This window comes from Acinonyx jubatus, chromosome D3, assembly GCF_027475565.1.
Source record: "Acinonyx jubatus isolate Ajub_Pintada_27869175 chromosome D3, VMU_Ajub_asm_v1.0, whole genome shotgun sequence".
NCBI lineage: Eukaryota > Metazoa > Chordata > Mammalia > Carnivora > Felidae > Acinonyx > Acinonyx jubatus.
The window spans coordinates 73706019-73725782 of NC_069392.1; the positions used below are offsets into that span (position 1 = coordinate 73706019).

General features: G+C 36.3%; 1 protein-coding gene across 6 annotated transcripts in view; it reads left to right on the forward strand.

Moving 5' to 3' along the window:
* WDR7 (WD repeat domain 7) overlaps window positions 1–19764 on the forward strand; it is a 352494-nt gene that overhangs the window by 89798 nt on the left and 242932 nt on the right. For all 6 annotated transcript variants that reach the window (XM_053205738.1, XM_053205737.1, XM_053205734.1 and 3 more), the window contains 2 exons: window positions 9712–10481; window positions 11792–11880. In XM_053205738.1, the coding sequence (XP_053061713.1) occupies window positions 9712–10481; window positions 11792–11880 (859 nt within the window). The remainder of the gene's footprint in view (window positions 1–9711; window positions 10482–11791; window positions 11881–19764) is intronic.

Here is a 19764-nt window from a genome sequence, read left to right on the forward strand (position 1 = left end):
CCTGACTTCTTCCTCGGTCTTAACCGTTGACAGCTGTGTGACCTGTGTGACTGACTGGCCGACCTCCTAGCTTCCATTTGTTTTTAGCTTTAAAGTGGAGGTAATAAGATGGTAATGAAGTCAACTGGGCAACATGTTTTAACACGTTTATCCCAGTAGGTATTCACACACTAGTTTAACAGTCTTGATTGAATGATTGATTTCATTCATTCAGCACACCTTGAGTGTGTACTGTAAGCTGGGCCCCGAGCTAGAACGGCTGGAGAGTTCATGAATCACGTCCACACCCATCAGGGCCTCCTGTCGAGTTCCTGCTCTGATGAGGGAGACAAGTGCGCAGTTCATCACCGTGAACACTCTGTTACCTAAGGTGTGAACCAAGTGGGAGGGCGTCCTCAGGAGAGGACTGGCCTGGGGAGCTGTGGGAAGACCGTCTTCTCTGAAGAGAGTCACTCGTGTAGAGGCTTGGTGTCGGGAGGCAGAGTGGGAAGAAATCCCCAGCAGAGGAAACACTGCGTGCAGCTGACCGGGCAGAGCGTGGGAGTCGCGTGCCGAGCCCTGCAGCGATGGGAGAAGAGGGTTAAGACTCTCCTAGGTTAGAATCTACTTGAGTGTGAGTATTTCTGAAATTTGAGATTGCTCACCACTGTGACCCTGGGTGGATTAAAGCGGTTTTCTTGTCTCCTGTTCATTTGCCATTATTAGTCTTCACTTTTTTTCTCGTCAAGTCGGCCTCCCAGAATATCCTCTCATTTCTGTTCATTCACAACTGTGTTAAGGGTTGGGAATACCCAGGAGGACATGTTAGATCCGGAGCACTTTTTCTTTTTTAAATAGTTTTTTTTTTCTCCTTTTTTAACAGTTACTTTAATTGGTTGAGACTTTTTACGCATGTCTTTAACATTCATTTGAGATAAAGTGAGCTGGGTTTTATTATCCCCATTTTACCAGTGAAAGGGTTACTGTTTTGTTACCTGTTTTCTGTTTGTGAAATCTCTCTTTTATTTAGAAGACAGAAGAATCAATACAAGGGGCATGAAGTGATTCATGTAAAGGTTTGTCTAATGGGGGACTGGGGTGCCCTAGTGCCCAGGGCTCTTGGTCTTATGACTTTGGTGAGTTGGCCCTTTGGGAACAGTTACAACTTGATGCCTTTTATGCTGGTGTTGTGGAACCATCATGTGTCAATCTTCTAATCTCCTAATATATTAATACCATTTGGATATTATTGTTACCCAAACATTATCCAGTTAAAATGTGGCCTGTAGAAATACCTTTCGAAGGCATTTTCTCTATAAAAGGCATGACCTAAGTGTTTATATTTAATACTTATACTTTTGAGTGAGTTACATTTGTTTATGTCTTGTGAAATAAATTATAGTATCAAACCTTGAAACCTCTCAGGTTAAATATCCCTTTTGATTTATGCTTCTTAATATGCTTGTTAATGAAAACACATAGAGGGCCGTGAAATGACATAAGCTGAGTGTACTGTATCCATACCTTGTCATAAAATCTCCTATCTGAAACCAAATATTTAAGATAGTGTATTCCTTAATTGAAACTTAAATGGCTGGATTCTGTTCCCTGTTACTATTAAGTAACAGCAATCCGACAGCAGAGGGCACCAAATACCCATTTCAGGCTTAACACATTTTCTTAATCCTTTCCACTTTCTCCCTCCCTCCCTTGCTACCTTTTTCCTAATGCAGTCGACCCTTGAGCAGCACACGTTTGAGCTGTGTGTGCATTTATACGTGGATTTTTTTTTCAGTACATACAGTATAGTACTGTAAATGTATTTTCTCCTATGATTTTTTTCTAGCTTTATTGTAAGAATACACTATATGATACACATAACCTACAGTATGTGTTAATCGACTGTTTACATTGTCAGTAATGGTCAACAATAGGCTATTAGCAGTTAAGTTTTGGGGGAGTCAGAAGTTACACTTAGATTTTCTACTGCGTGCAGGGAGGAGGGGCTCAGTGCCCCTCACCCCCATTTTGTTCAAGGGTCAACTGTAATTAAAATCGTTGACATTAAAACCATATATGTTTATAGGCGATAATGGGATTCTCCCTCAGCTAATTTTAGAACTTTTTTTTTTTAATGTTTGTTTATTTTTGAGAGAGAGACAGAGAGAGTGCGAGTGAGGAGGGACAGAGAGAGGGAGGCACAGAATCCGAAGCAGGCTCTGGGCTCTGAGCTGTCAGCACAAAGCCAGACGCGGGGCTTGAACCCACGAACCGCGAGATCATGACCTGAGCCGACGTTGGATGCTCAACCGACTGAGCCACCCAGGCGCCCTAATTTTAGAACATTTTTAAAGCACGTTTAGATATCAGTGTGTTTTTATTCATTGACTCTTTTGCATTTAACATTATGCCTCAGAATTTTCAGAAGTTATTTTAACATTCTTTATTCAATAGAATATCCTATCCATAATCAAGAATAATTTTTTTAAAGTTATTTATTTCGAGAAGGGGACAGAGAGAGAGAATCCCATGCTGTCAGTGCGAAGCCTGACATGGGGCTTGAGCCTCTGAAGCCTGAGATCATGACCCCATCCAAAATCAAGAGTTGGATACTCAACCGCCTGAGCCACCCAGGTGCTCCTAAAATTTTTATTTTTTAATTTTTCCTACCAAAACATTCTTAGGTAACAAACCAATTCTTTATATTATAGTTAGGGAATTAAAAATTATTTAGAACATGCATTGGAAATGACATAATTATTCTGTAAAATATTATATTACTATTTGCCAAATACATATTTTTCCTATGTTCTATGTTAGGACTCAGTATTGATATTTATACAAACATGTATGTGAATATGTTATATAACATTTCCTAGTCCTGGTATCCTCAATCTCTGATTTCAGGATTCAGATTTTTTTTTTTTAAACCATGTATTCTTTTGCTCTGCACATTAGCATCAAAATCAGCTGGCATTAATCAACTTTACATTTAGGTATAAATTTGGACTATTTTGTAATATAGATTGGACCCATGTTTTTTCAGGAAAAATAATAAATTGTTTTACTAGGTAACTTTAGAAATAGTCCTGAAAACTATGATGTTAAAAAATGGTTCAGAAATAAGTAAGTTTTTAAATCAGAGCCATTGAAGTGAATGAATGGTGCAAGGGTAAAGTTATTGCCAGTGTTCTGAATTTCTGGATAAAAGGACAGATGCTCAAAATATCATTGTAACGTTGGTTTTAGGGGACAAAGCTACCAAATGTTTCAGCGGACGTGATTTAACCTAGCATATATTCAAATCTATAATGATGACAATGTTTGATAACAAGAATACACCCACGTTTTCTCCTCTTTATAAGTTGTTTCTCCTCCTTATAAGTTGTTTTCTTGTTGTGGGGGGCAGGGGTGAGGGGGTGGGGGGCTGCTCATGATGTGCATATGTGCTCATGTACTGAAAATGACCCAGGCTCGAATAAGGATCAATCTCCTGCTCATAGTTCTGTCATTTTCCTTGAGTTCTTCACTTGAGATACAGTTTTACCTGCTACTCTTAATGTAATTGCCACAGGTTCACTTTCAGTGATGAGCAAGCAGTCCAATAATTTTTTCCTATTGCTGTGGTTCTGTAATATTTTAAGTCAATTTCTTTATTTAATACTTGAAATGGCTAAATGTGTATTTTCCCCTGTACAGAAAACATAACATTGTAATAGGCTTACCACTTACAATGAAAATGTCAAATATATGTTTTACTAGGTTTTTAATAAGTATGTTGTGTGTATGTATTTTGCATTTACCACTGAGTTTTACTAGCAGCTTTGGGACCATTTTATTTGTATATACTTTATAACTTAGCTTTTCTTGTTGCCCTTTTCCAGGTAAGTTTTGAAATTATTGCCTTGAGCACAAAGGCTTTATTTTCTTTCAAGCACCTTGCATATGATAGAAACTCCACAAATATTTGTTGAATTTTATCTTCTGCCGTGATGATACAAAAGGGAATTTGCGAGCACACATTTCAAATGTTCTTAATAAAGGTGGCAGGCAGAGCAAGTGTACTAACGTTTCTGTTAAAGAATTTCCAGGATTAGGTAGCCAGTATGGGAAATGGCTAAGACTGTAAGATGATTGGAATGAATTACTTTGCTCTAGCCATGTACATTTTAGGATTAAGCCAAGGGACCCTTGGAGTTGGATAGATGTTTCTCTTCATTTTCCTTCAGCTTATCTTAGTGTGACATATTAGAATATCTGACATATCTGTGATCAGCTCTGCTGTCTCCATGCACTCAGCTTAGTCTTACCCTCGCAACTTTGCTGGCTATCTATATTTTATTGTAATAAGCCTTTAAGTCCTTAAAATCCAATGTCAGGTATTACAGGTCATATGCAGGACTTAGGAGATGAGTCATTTTCTCCTTCGTTCCTTCCATCTCCCTCTGTTCTCCTCTGCTTTTATTATTACCTCCTTCTTTTCTTTTACCCTCTTCTTCTGACTGTGGATTGCTCTTAGGTACAGTTTTTGTGACAATGACACAATCAGCAGCACTGAGAGGTTGTGATAAGAGGAGATGCACACAATCACATCCAGATATCATGGTACCAGACACTAGAAAACCTTTCAGTGGAGATCCCAGGGCGGATCTCAGGGTGCTGAAAGGGGCACATAGGTGGTTGACATCAGAGGAGAGGACTTAAAAGCCGATCTCGTGTCCTCACTCTTGCCTTCTTTTTTCTTCAAGCCACTCTTGCTGCCTCAATAATTTCCTTAGCAAACATGTGTGGTTTTATATTCTTTGGTAGTAATGATCTCTCTTTCTCCTATTTTGTATTTTGAACTTTATAGATCTTTACTGGAAAGACAGTATTTACTAATGTACTGTGGGGGGCTCTTGGTGCCTGATGTTGTTATTACCTATTCCCTCATATATCGTGTCATGTCTGTCTAACTAATGTTAATATAAGATGATATTTTACCTTTTTCCCTGATAGAATGAACCTGATGCCTAGCCTAGTGCCTGGGCCATAAGCGACAACTTAGTATATGGTAGCTATCAATATTAATAATAATTTTCCTATCAATAATATATCAGGTATAATGTATTATAAGTAACTTTATGCATCATTCAAATTAATGTCAGTAGGTACAAAGCATTAAGTGTCGTGTTTGACATGACACTCAGCATTTGAAAAACAAATACCAGGTACAGCGGCGTTAGGAGTAAGAGGGTAATGTGCACATTCTTCAACCCATCCCACCTGCTGCATTCTCGGTATTGTTGCATACTTTTATGTTCCCTCATCTGCTTGGCTTCTGCTTCCTCCCAGTTCATATTCATGACTCCGGTCTTGCTTCTTTTTAGCCAACATTGCTGGTGGATGAACATTTATAAAATTAAATTTGGTCATGTTATTCTACTCTTTTAAGGGCTTTAGATGATAGTTCTCAAACTATACTGCATCAAGTTGTCTGGGGTTCTCATTAGGCAGGTTCCGATCTGTTCTGGTCTATTCATACTAATTCAGTAGGGCTGGTAGCAGTCCTAGGAACCTGCATTTCAACAAGCAACCGCGATGATTCTGAGAAAAGCACTGCTCTAATGACTCCCGAGCCTGCAAGACAAAGTTCGGCAGCCTCAGTGTGGGCCTCTGAGCTCTAAGTGAACCATCCTGTGCCTTCTTCATCTTGGTCATCTGGGGCTTCATCAGTATCCATCCTGTGATGTGCCCTGCCTTGGCCCTTTGTCACATTTTGCCATCTTTCTGTTCTTTCATGTAGCTCAAGTCACCCCTTCAGAGAGGCTGTCTCTGGGCACCCCAGGTAGAGTTGGTACTTTCTCTGTTGTCCCTTTTCGTACCTTGCAGTCCCCTTTGTTTATGGCACCATTCTTACTACGTTGTCATAGCGGCTTTACATGCCGTGGTCTAACTGTGAGGTGTGAGTTTCATCACTACAAAATCATCTCATTCGTTTTTGTATGTCCAGGGTCTTGCACAAACATAGGCAAATGCATAATGAGTGAATTAAATACAGGATTGAAACTGAGACAGTCTTGATTTTTTAAATTCATCTTTTGTATAATATAAATTTATATTACTTATGCTCTGCAGGTTCTTAGGGTGCAATGTAGAAATAATGTTTATTTTCTACCTTCCTTTGAACATTATTCAGTTCAGAACAGAGGTTTAAACAAAGGAGGCAGAATTAGTAATGATTATGGAAATAATTTTTGGAAGAGCAGCCACTTGAGACTTTTTAAGATTTTTTTTTAATGGAGGTATAATTGACATACATTAGTTTCAGGTTTACAATGTGATGATTCGATATTTGTATATATTGTGAAATGATCACCACAGTAGTTCTAGTTAGCATCTGGGAAATGCTGCTTGAAGGATGGCTAAAGTAGGACTTGAGGGGCTGTGAGGAGAATGAGAAAAGAGCATCATCCTGGCATGAACGGTGCAGAGGTACAAACGCTCAAAAGTGCATGGTTCTGGAAGGTTCAGGTGGTTTAATTGGGTTGTGGTAAAAGATACAGGGGTTGTGGTTAGAGATGACATTGGAGGAGCAGTAGTATATTTTGGAGGACACTTTATGCTTTGCAGAGAAGTTTTTGCTTTGCAAAGATTGTATCCTGGGGTTATAAAACACTATCGAAGCCCCTTCAGCTAGAAAGAAACATAGATGGGAGAAGGATGGAGAAAGAAGAGAGACCAGTTAAAGGGGATTTGTTACAATTTTATGATAGAAGAGTAGATTAACAATTTAAAATAATTTTGTCAACTTTTTATAATGTTCTTTGTTCATTCTGCTAGGTACTCTGATCAGGTTACATAAGATGAGTAAAACATAGTTCCCATAGAATACAGGAAAGTGTAAATATATAAAATAATTACAGCAATATAGCCAAGACGTACACATTAATGACGTATAGTAGATATAAAGTGTCATGGGAACTGAATTCATTGCGAAGTAACTTTCCTTGGGAGAATTCGGGGCTTGGTGGAAGAACAGGGGTTAGAATAGAACAAAGAAGAATATTTTGGGTAAAGGAATAAATAAAAGGAATAATGGGAATAATGGGGGAGGGACCGTGGTTATGGTGCTGGAGCTGATTTGTCAAAGCTGGAAAAGTACTCAGTGTCAAACTGTAATGGGCCTTGAATATTGTGCTGAAAGATTTTGTATTTCCTCCTAGAGTTTTATTTTCTAATTATGAACATCCTATATATTGGCTATATACCTTGTAACAAATATAGAGAAATATAAAGAAATAGTATTCTGTGATTCCATCCCAAAATGTTATTATGAAAATAATATATAGTGACTATATACCTTTTAAGAAATATAGAGAAATGTAAAGAAAAGATATTCTGTAATTCCATCACAAAATGTTATTACTAACACTTTCATGTATTTCTTCCCAGTGTTTTTCACCATGCTCAAATACATATTTAAGCATTTAAAGAAATGAAATCAGGGGTGCCTGGGTGGCTCAGTCGTTGGAGCGTCTGACTCTTGATTTCAGCTCAGGTCACGATCCCAGGGTGGTAGTATTGAGCCCCCTGTCAGCTTCCGTGCTGAGCCTGGAGTCTGCTTGAGATTCTCTGTGTCTCTCCCTCTGTCCCTTTCTCATTCATGTGTCTCTTAAAATAAATAAATAAAAAAAATTAAATCAGAACCATACTGTGTGTGTGTGTGTGTGTGTGTGTGTGTGTGTATGTGTGTGTATAATTTTATCTCACTTAAAATTGGAACAGGAAATTTTGTCATGTGGTTAAATGTGCCCAGAAAGCATGATTTGTAGTGATTGCAGTATTTATTCTGTTATATGGCTACCCTTAAATTATTTACCTGTTTCCTTATTGTTAGATTACTTAGGTTTCAATTTAAAATAATGGCTACCATTTCACTGAGCATCTTTGTACATCAATCCTTGTCTGTATTTCTGACTATGTAAGATCAGGTTCTAGAAATAACTGCACTGGATCAAACAGTCTAAGGGCTTGCAGTGTATTTCGCCACATTGCTCTTCTAGAAGTTTCCTGTTTAAATTCATGCCTGCAGTATGTGGGTTTGACTTTCACTATACTTGTAGCTAAGTTAAGTAGTTTTTAGTGTTTACTGTGTGCTGATTTTATAAATGGTATCTTGTATCCATTTTGAGTTTCTTTTTGTGTCTGGTGTAAGAAAGTGGTCCAGGTTCATTCTTCTGCGTGTCGCTGTCCAGTTTTCCCAGCACCACTTGCTGAATTTTAACAGTTATTTCCCTGACAACTAGTTTGAGCTGGTTTTTCCCTATATTTATTGATTCTTTGTTTCTTTTACTGGGAGGTGTCCTTGATCTTTACGGTATTCCCCTTTTATTTGGGCATTAGTATTTTTCTTGCTGATTTTAAGAAATATTTGTATGGAATGTAACTCTATCAGTCTTATTTTTGGCACATTTTCCTGTTTCTTGCCTCTTGCTTTTACAGTAGTGAATTTTAAGTTTAAGTATGTTTAGAAAGCCCTCTCTCATCTTGAGATCAAATCTATTCATCTGTATTTTGACTTAGTTTTTAATCTGTATTTTCCATTTCTCTTCATAATCCATAATAGTGGCAGCTTTTTGACTGAAGAGTGATGTGATTGGATCTGTGCATCAGAAAGAAGTCTTGTGCCTCCAGGGAGGTGGACTGGAATAAGGAGAGACTAGGGGCAGTGAACCCTGCTGAGAGGAGAAAATAAGGGTCTGGATGTGGGGACACAATGGAAGGGTAATGACTCTCCACTGATGGTCTGGTACTGCGGTGGCAGGCTGGTCATCACATATTAAGATGAGGTGCTATGGAACATCTAGATACAAGCAGTGTGATTAGAGGATTAAAACTCCAGGAGGCTGGTCTGGCTGCTGATAGAAATTAGGGAGCCATCCGCATACAAGTGTTAGTCCTAAAGTGGAAGGAAGGATGAGTTTTCAAGGCAGCTGACTGAGAAGGGTGGTCAGAATTAGAAGGCTCACCGGGAAGGTTCTCCAGGAAGCTGGGAGAGCTTTTTATTTTTGTGATTTATGCTTTGTCACTCACCCAGCAAAAATAACAATATCAGATACTCCAAAGAGCTCGAGGAGGAGTGGGACTGAGAGTTGCCTTGGATGACCCTGCTCCTTTCCATGTACTTGGAAATAGGGGCTGTAGCGGGGAGAGAGATCAGTAGAAGAGAGGGGCATGGTCAAAGGATAGCACTTTTTGTTAGAGTCTGGGTAGACTTGAGCCCGTTGTCTGTTGAGGGAAAAGAATCTGTGAACAGGGAGAGAGTGAAGGTAAAGTAGAAGAAGGTGGAATTTGATGGTACAGCAACTTAAAGGGATGAGTTGCCATGAGTGACAAGTGGCCGCTTCTGTCAGGTAGACCAGTAGTTCATTCCCAGAGATAGACTTTGCACAGAAGTTATTGAAACTATTTTTAGTCTGTTCTTTGAGTAAAAAAACTCCCTGCTTAATAACAAAATTTTCTTGTTTTAAAAATGGACAGTTTTCTAATTATTTCAGCATAAAGTTCTCACATAAATTCATATCTTTTACATGCTGCCGATTGGCAAAGTTCGTGTGTTGCTTTTAATGATAGATGTACCTAAAAAGACAGCTTGATAAGCATTCAGATTCCACTATTTATTATTCATTAATGGATGTATGAAATTAAACGTTTTATATTATAACCATTTTTTAAAAATGTTTATTGCAGGGGAATTTACCTAAATATTCCCATAACTCCCTGATGGTTCAAGCAATAAAGACAAACCTAACAGATCCGGACATACATGTGCTTTTCTTTGATGTGGAAGCGTTGATTATTCAACTCTTGACTGAAGAAGCCTCTAGGCCGAATACCGCGCTTATTTCCCCAGAGAATTTGCAAAAAGCATCTGGCAGTTCAGACAAAGGGGGCTCTTTTCTAACTGGAAAACGAGCAGCGGTTCTGTTCCAACAAGTGAAAGAAACCATCAAAGAGAACATAAAGGAACATCTCCTTGATGATGAAGAGGAGGATGAGGAGATAATGAGGCAGAGGAGGGAAGACAGCGATCCAGAATACCGGGCCAGCAAATCTAAGCCATTGACCCTATTAGAATATAATTTAACAATGGACACTGCAAAATTGTTCATGTCCTGTCTTCATGCCTGGGGTTTAAATGAAGTTCTGGATGAAGTTTGTCTTGATCGCCTTGGAATGCTGAAACCCCATTGCACAGTATCTTTTGGTCTCCTGTCTCGAGGAGGTCATATGTCATTGATGCTTCCTGGTTATAATCAGCCTGCTCGTAAACTATCACATGGGAAAGTGGAAGTAGGAAGGAAGCTGCCAGCAGCCGAGGGCGCAGGAAAGGGAACTTACGGAGTGTCCCGAGCCGTCACCACCCAGCATCTACTGTCTATCATATCTTTGGCAAATACGTTAATGAGTATGACCAACGCAACGTTTATTGGTGATCATATGAAGAAGGGTCCTACCAGGTGTGACCATGATAGTCTGATTTTATTATCACATTTCAAAAAAACGAACAAAACAAAAACCCTGTTTTATTTTTCTCGCTGTTTTTTATTTTTTTGGCTCTGCCCACCTTAACATTATTGTATTATCTCAGTGTTTCCCTTTTAAATTTTAAAACACAATATGCATGATTTAAAGCATGACAAAATCGCACAGTTTAACCTTCACTCAGATACAATGTAGCTATTCCAAAAAAATTTTGGAACAAGGGAGTAGGTATCAGTTCAGCTTTAATAAATGAATTATAGACTAGGTCTTTGGTGAATATAATCTTGGGATTGTAGCTACCTAAAGTTTGCATTGATATTTAATTCAAAATGTGTATTTGATTGAAATGCTTCTTCTCTTTGTGACATATATAATGAAAGATAGGTGTTCAGTAATTGGCTTCAGAATTTTGTGAGAAGTATAGTCAGAATTTTTCAATTGGAAAAGAGAAAACAGCTTTTAATTGTAGAAGAGTATTATTTTAGTATTTCAGGAATGCCTAACCTGATTTGCTATTACCTACTTTCCAGAAATCATGAAGATAGCTTTTGAAACTGGTTTTATTATACTTTATTGAGAGTTGATAATGTTGAGAAATTTTAAAAAATCAAATCCTTAAGTAGTACTTACCTTGTAACTGGTTCTGTTGCAAGTACTTTATAGACACTATCTCATTAATGCTCTTAACCCTGTAAGGTAGGTACTTTTATTATCCTTTTACTGCAGATAAGAAAACTGAGACTCAGGTCAAGTAATGTGTCCAAGGTCGTCACACAAGTAGTTAAGTGGTAGAGCTAGAATTCAAAATGAGACACATGGCCTCTGGAGTCCAAGATTTCTCATGCCTTACTTCCTTTTTCAGATTTTAAGGATGAATTCTTCTAAACTCAAAGTATTGTTCCATGAATTCGTTTGACCAGTGATAGAGGAAGGGCTGAAATCTCAGCATGCTAGTATTGAAGAGTGAAGGACTAATAACGATATTTATTTGTCAGTGGTAGCACATTAAGCTATTCATAAATATTCCTTAAACTAGCATAAAGCACAGATTGTAGTTGTCAAACTTTTACTTGCTATTTGCTAATCATTTAACATATTGAAATTTGAAAAGGAAAATGTTAATAGGTACGACGCAGGAAAAAAACCATTGGTTTTTGAAAGGTAAATTGAAAATGTTCTGTATGTGTTTTGCAGTTCATTTGGGACTAGGAAGTTTAATATTTTAAATGGTTTCAGATTTATGAAAATATGAAAGTATATATATATTTTCTTCTTCTTTTTAAAGGCCACCTCGACCAAGCACCCCAGACCTTTCTAAGGCAAGGGGTTCCCCTCCAACTTCCAGTAATATTGTGCAAGGACAGATTAAACAAGGTAAAATTAAATCTTATTAAGTAACTGACCTGACATTTCAGCTGTAGGAACTCAGGAGGCATAGCTAATGTGTAATCATAACATTTTGTTTGTCTCACATTGTTAAAAGGGAGAAAAGTTGTTATATTCCAGATGTAAATGTGGATAATTAAGATGTCAGTTAAAAATAAATCAGGTTTATTTAGAAATTGATAAATGAGCATATTTCACATAATTTTATTGTACTGTCTTTGACCTAATTTTTATGCATTAGGGGCACCTTAACTTGACAACACTAGTGTGTTAATTGTGTGTGCTGAGTTTAAAAGTGATACCTATTTTTAAACTACATTTAGAAATGTTGAAATTCACATTTTCATACTGTAGCTCTTCTGCTCTTTACCAGCGGCTCATGCCTTGTAATCCACAAGTGGAAATCCTTTCTTTTTGTTTACATTATTATATACTTTAACTTTTGTCTATAGCTTTCTTTTTCAGTAGGAGGTGGAAGTGAATGTTGCGTTTCTTTTCCATTATTATCTTTTATATTCATTTTAAGAGTAGCAAATGAGGCAACCAGAGTTGGGGGTCAGGTCTGCTGAGAGTTTCCCTTCAGGCCGAGCGTTAATGCTGGCTCTCAGAATGTGATAGAAGTGAAGAAGTGAGCAGGAGATGGGATGCTGAAGGTTCTGCTTGTAAATGCTGACTTTCAGGGTCTTCTTTTTTCCATAGGTTTTGTTTTTGGTTTGTTTTTTTGGGTTTAAAGAGTCCGTGAATAGTTCTACAAGATTTGTTAGATAAACAATAGGCCTCCAACTTTTTATCTACAATTTTTCTCTTCCCTAGGACAAGTACTTTTTTCTCTCTTAGCTTATTATTTAGTATTTACTGTCTTTAAATATATGCCTGCTTTTCAGTTTAAATTGGCTTGCCATTATGGAAGAAAAGCTCCCACATTCTCAACTCCCTCCCATCCTTTATTCCAACCCTACATATTCACCCCTCTTTTTGCCCTTCCTCTGATTAAACTTGATATAAACTATTATAACTGTGTGTTACAGAAAAGTTTTGGTTGGACAACTTTATACTTGTGTATGTGTGAAATATATGTACAGAAAAGTGCACAGAACAGAAATATCTAGCTCAGTGAGTCCTTTTACATGCTGAACACTCTTGTAACTATGGCGTTGGACAAGAAATCGAACTTTGCCAGTGCTCCAGAAGTTGCTGGTATGTTCCCTCCCAATCGTATGCCCCCTTCCAAAGGTCACTACTATCTTGACTTCTGGGAAATTCCTTCTTTTCTTTCCTTTATAGTTATACCCATCTAAGTTTAAATCCCTAAACACTATTTAATTTTGTCTGTGTTTTGAATTTTATATAAATTCAGTCAAGCATGGAGTTATGTATCGTTTTGTATTTGGCTTTTGTGAGATTTATCGATGATGTTGCATTTGACTAAAGTTTATTCATTTTCATTGTTCATTTTTATTGGAGTAGTGTATTCTGTTGAATGAATAGACCACAGTTTCTCCATTTTCCTATCAATAAACATTTGAATTGTTTCCAGTTTTTGTTTTTCATAAATAATCCCATGAACATTCTTGCATTTGGATCTTAATGTACCTTGTGAGTACTTCTGTTGTGTCTATAACTAAAAGTGGGATTTCTGCATACGTTTATCTTCAGCTTTAGCAGATGTTGTCATGTTTTCCTAAGTGAGTGACTAATACGGATCCCTCAAAATGGCTAATGTGGAAAAGATGGAAAATGCTGCATTGGCTAGGATATGGGGCAAGAACTCCCATACACCACCGGTGAGATATGCTGGCCAACCCTGAATATTTTCCATCTTTTTCACTTTAGCCATCTTGGTGTGTGTATAGTAGTCTCTCATATGTTTAATTTACATTCCCCAGTTTCCATTAAGGTTGAACACTTTTTGGTATGTTTATTGCTCATATTTATATGTTCTTTTGTGAAGTGCCCGTCCAACTTGTGTATCTATTAGGTTGTCTTTAAAAACATGACTTGTAAGGGTTGATCTGTGACTGTCCTTAATATGAGCCCTCTGTTATATGTATTGTAAATATTTATTTGCCTTTCATGCCTATCTTTGAAATTCAGTACTCTCCATTTCAGTGGAATCTAATATAACATTTTTTTTTCATTTATGATTAATATTTTTGTGTCCTGTTTAAGAAGTTACCCTGATATCACGAGGCCATTCTGTCTTAGGAGATTTTTTGTTTTCCCCTTTTTATTTAGATCTCCAATCTGCCTAGAATTCAGTTCTGGGTATAAAGGGAAACAGGGGTCCTGTTTCGTTTTTTTCTTCCATAGAATACCATATTAGTCCAGCATGATTTATTAAAGAGACGATTCATTCCCCACTGCTTTGCAGTGCCATCTTTGGCATAAATAAAATGTTCTTAGAGAATCCCAGGCAGGCACTGACAGCACAGAGCTCAACGCAGGGTTTGAACTCACAAACCTCACAAACCATGAGATCATGACCTGAGCGCTTAACTGACTGAGCCACCCAGGCACCCCCATTAAATATTCTTTGATATGATTTGTTCCTGGGACTGTTTGTGCCCATTGATTTGCTTGTGTATCCTTGTGCCTTAATTACTGTAGCTTTGTAATAAAACTTGGTATTCAGTAGATCAAGTCTTTCCACCTTATTCTTAAATCATGTTATGGCTATGCTTGTTTCTTTGAATTTCTCAGTTGTCAGTTTAAAGCTAGTTTGTTAATTGTTACAAAAACCTCTTATGATTTCAACTGCCATTTTATTGAATTTGTAGATGAGTTTGGGGAGAATTAGTATCTTTGTGGGATTCATTCATTCAGTATATTTAACATACTCAACTCAGCCCTATTCCTATTTTTTTTAGGTCTGATACAGCTATGTTAACTCTTAGAGTTTTCTGTGTAGAGGTCTTACATACTTTAGATTTATTCCTAGATATGGATTTTAAAAATATTCTTGTAACTGGTATTGGATATTTTGTTTTCTTTGTCTCTGGCACAGAAATGCAGATGATTTTTATATATTGACCTTGTATCAAGCAGTCATGCTAAATGCAACTATTATTTGTAATTCTTTATTTGTAGATTAGTTGGACTTTATGGACAGTCATATGGGATACTTTTTCTATTCCCAGTGTTTTCCCAAAGGGAAAATTTCTAAGCTTTCATAATTCTGATATTTCCCATATGCTTCTTACTGGTAATGTCTAAGAAATTAACTCTCCATTATTCCTTTGCTAAGTGTTTATCTTCAGTGTATGTTGGGTTTTATCATGCTTTTTCTATCTTGAGATGAATATATAATTTTTCTATTTAATCTGTTGTGATGCATTATTGTCTTATATAGTTGCAGTGTATGTATATATATATATATATATATATATATATATGTATGTATATATATACGTATATATATATATATAATTTTTTTCCCAGAAGAAACTTGTCCTTTCTTCTGATGCCCTTATAAAGTATTACATTACTCAAGTTTCAAAAAGTTGATTAAGGGATCTTTCCTCCTTTTCTATTTTCAGGTAGAATTTGAATAAGATTGGCATTATCTCTTCCATAAATGTGCAGCAGAATTGGTTGGATTTAGATCTAGAGGTTTTTTTGGTGGGAAGTTTTTAAATTCTGGGTTTCATTTCTCTCATTGTCATGCGACACTTCAAATTTTCTGTTTCTTCTTGTGTCTGTTTCATTAATTCATATTCAGTGATTTTTCCAGTTCTTTTAAATTTGCTGTCCTAGGAAAATATATTATCTTTTAAATTTCTTTAATATCTGTAGTGACGTCACCATTTTTATTTCTTATGTTAATCATTTGTATCTTCTTTCTTTTTTTTTGATCAGTCTCATCAGGGGCTTATGAACCTTATTAGTTATTTTAATGAATCCACTGTGTCTTTGTGTATCCTTTCTAGTGCATATTTTTTCCAACTTCACTGAAGTCAGCTCTTCTACATTCTTTGGATTTAATAGGCTTTTTTTTTTTTCTTTTAACTTTCTAACATGGGTGGTTACTTACCAATTTTTATCCCTTCTTTCTTCAGAGTATATGCCCAAAATAATGTCATCTGTGAATAAAGACAATTTTACTTCTTTTGAGACAGTGAATTTTATTTTTCTTCCCTTATTGCGCAGATAAGGAGTTAGAGCATGATGTTGAATTGAAGAAGTTAGAGTAGACATCTTTGCCTGTTCCCAACCATGGGTTAAAGCATTCAGTCTTTATTAAGTATGATGTTAGCTGCACGTTCTTCTTAGATGAGGAGGATGTTAAGGAAGTTACCTTCTCTTCCTAGTTTGTTGAGAAATTTTTTATGATGTTAGACTTGGTCACATGGTTTTTCTGCATCTTTTGAAATTAACAAATGGGTTTTCTCCTTTACTTTCTTAAGACAAAGTACATGAACTTTTGAATTTTAAAACAACCTTGTGATCCTAGGGTAGACCACACTTGGTCATGATGAATTATTCTTCTTCTGGATTGTTGGATATAATTTGCTAAAATTTATTAAGAGTTTGTTACATTTATGAGGGATTTTGGTCTACAATTTTCATTTCTGTTAATGTTCTTTGTTCAATTTTGTAACAGTATAATGGTGGAGTTAGCATGTTATCCTTTTGTGTGTGTGTGTTTTCTGGAAGGGTTTGTGTAGGAATGATATTATTTCTTAGTTGTTTGATCTAATGCACTAGTGAAAGTATGTGGACCTGGAGTTTTCTCTATGGGAAGGGTCTTAACTGCAAATTTAGATGTTTTAATAGATTAGGGTTATTTAGATGTTTTTCTTTTTTAATTATTATTTCATCTTGAGTGAACTTTGGTAGTTTGTGTCAAAGTTATTGGCAAAAAGTTTAATATTCTCTTATTTTTCTTTTAATATCCTATATGTAGGATTTGAAAAGATATCCCCTCTCCCATTTCTGTTATTTATAATTTATGAATTTTCTTTCTTTTCCTGAGTAGTCTGGCAGTGATTGTGGATTTTTTTTATTCCTCCTTGCATCTGTATATTAGTTTTTGCTTCATGTTTTATGAATCTCTCTTATTAGGCACATAAACCTTTAGAATTGTTATTTCTTACTGACTTTTTTTGTTTTTACTTGTCTCATGAAATGATCTCTTTATCCTTGATAATATCTTTTGCTTTGAAAATCTACTTTGTTTATAATAGTGTAGCCATTTTAGCATTTTTTGGTTACTATTATTAGCATGGTGTATATTTTTCCATCCTTTTACTTTTCACCCATTTTGCATCTTTACATTTAAAGTGTGTTTCTTTATAGACAACATGGTCTGCTTTTTAACTGTAGTGTTTAAACCGCTTACATTTAATGTGTTTGTTGACATGGCTAGGTTTGAGTCCATCTTTCTGCTCTTTTTTCTCCTTGTCTCATTGGTTCTTTGTTCCTTCTTTTCCTTTTTCTGCTGTTTTTCAGATTAATGGAATCTTTTTTTTTTATTATATCACTTTATCTCCTTTATTGGCCTATAAGCTAAATTTTTGTTATTTTAGTGGCAATTTTAGAGTTTCTAGTTTACATAGATCTTTAACTTATCACAGTGTACCTTTAAGTGGTATTATTACCATTTAACATTTAAAAAAATTTTTTAGTGTTTATTTTTGAGAGAGAGTGAGTCGGGGAGGGGCAGAGAGAGAGAGGGAAGGAGGGAGACAATCTGAAACAGGCTCCAGGCTCTGAGCTGTCAGCATGGAGCCTGACACGGGGCTCAAACTCTGAACAGTCAAAGATCATGACCTGAGCCAAAGTTGGATGCTTAACTGACCGAGCCACTCGGGTGCCCCTACCATTTAACATTAAATATAAAAATTGTAAAATGTTTTACTTGCATTTTTTATTTCCTGGCCTTTGTGCGATTTTTGTCTTGTAATTTACGTTTTTGTATATTATAAACCTTAAATACCACTATTATTTAATAGTTGTACTTTATGGAGATTTAAATAGACAAAAACCATATATATTTACCTACGTAATTACCATTTTTGCTGCTCTTCATTCCTTTGTATAGATCTGGATTTTTATCTGGTATAATTTTTTTTTTTCTGTCTAAATTACTTGCTTTAACATTTCTTGTAGTAAAGGTCTGCTGTTCTTTCAGCTTTATGTCTGAAAACGTCTTTATTTGCTTTTGACTTTGGAAGATATTTTTGGTATAGAATTCTATGTTGACCATTTGTATCTTTCAGTACTTTAGAAATGATACTTTATTGTCTTCTCATTTGCATTGTTTTTGACAAGAAATCTGATGCCATTTGTATCTATCTCTGTATATAACTAACATTTAAAAAGTTTTTTTTACTACTTGTTGTAAAGATTTTCTCTTTATTTGGTTTTGAGCCATTTGCTTATGAGGCTTCTTGGTGTAGTTTTATGTTTCTTGTGGTTGCGGTTTATTAAGCTTATTTTTGTAGTTTTTATTAAATTAAAACATTTCTCACCATTATTTCTCCAAATAATCTTTCTTTTCTCTCCTCTCTTCTCTCTTTATTGGACTCAAATTATATGTACATTAGGCCACTTGAAATTGTTTCATAGCTCATTGATGCTTTATTTTTGGATTTTTTTCCTCTCTGTGTTTTGATTAGGTAGTTTCTGTTGCAATGTCTTCAAGTTCATTCATATTTTCTAGCAATATCCAAACTGCTATTAAGCCCAATCAGTGTATTTTTCATCTCAGATATTATGATTTTCATGTTCACAATTTTGAATTGGGTCTTTTTTTTATATTCTCATTGTTTCTGTGTAACTTTTTTCAATATATGAATTACAGTTATAATTGTTTTAATACTCTTATTTGATAATTTTGACATCTCTGTCAGTTTGGGGTTGTTTTTAATTGACTTTTCCTCTCCTCATTATGGACTGTACTTTCCTGCTTCTTTGTGTACCTTGTAATCTTTGTTAAGTGGCAGATATTTGAATTTCACCTTGTTGGGTACTGAATATTTTTATATTGTTATAAAAAAATTTTAAGCTACATTCTGGGTGCAGTTAAGTTACTTGGAAGCAGTTTGATCTTTTTGTGGTCTTGCTTTTATGATTTGTTAGGTGGGTGTGGAGTCATGTTCTGTCTAAGGCTAATTTCCCATTACTCAGGCCAGACCTTCCTGAGTATCTGGTACCCCATGAATTCTGAATTTTCCAGTCTGGCTAGTGGGAGCAAGACACATATACTTTAGTAGTTTCCTCACACACATGAACTGATTGTGCTCTGCTGAATATTTGAGGGGGGCGTCTGAAGAACCTTGAACTTTGAAGTTCTCTTCTCTTCCTGTGGATTCTGGCTGCTCTGGTTTCCTGAGACTCTCAGCTCTGTCTCCTTAGCTCAGGGAAACTGTTGGGCTCTTCCTAAATCCTCTTTCCTATATGTTGGTCTAGAAACTCCCAACAAGGCAATAAATGGGGGTACTCATAGAGCTGTTTGTCTCCCAACTCCTCACTTTTAGTCCATCATCATTTGATGTCCAGTGGCTTGAAACTATTGTTTTCTTTTTTATGTATTCTTTGGGTGGGGGTTATTTTAGATGGGAGTATAAGTCTATTTCATGTTACTCCATCTTGGCCAGAAGTGGAAGGTCCTCTCCCTTTACTTTAAACATTTTTTTTTAAGTTTATTTATTTATTTTGAGAGAGAGAGGATGAGAGAGAGAGAGAGCGAGCACATGGGAGGGTCAGAGAGAGGGAGGGAGAGGATCCCAAGTAGACTGTGCGCTGTCAGTACAGAGCCCCATGTGGAGCTTGAACCCATGAACCATGAGATCATGACCTGAGCTGAAATCAAGAGTCAGATGCTTCACTGACTGAACCACCCAGGGTGCCTCCAAAATGTTCTAAATATAT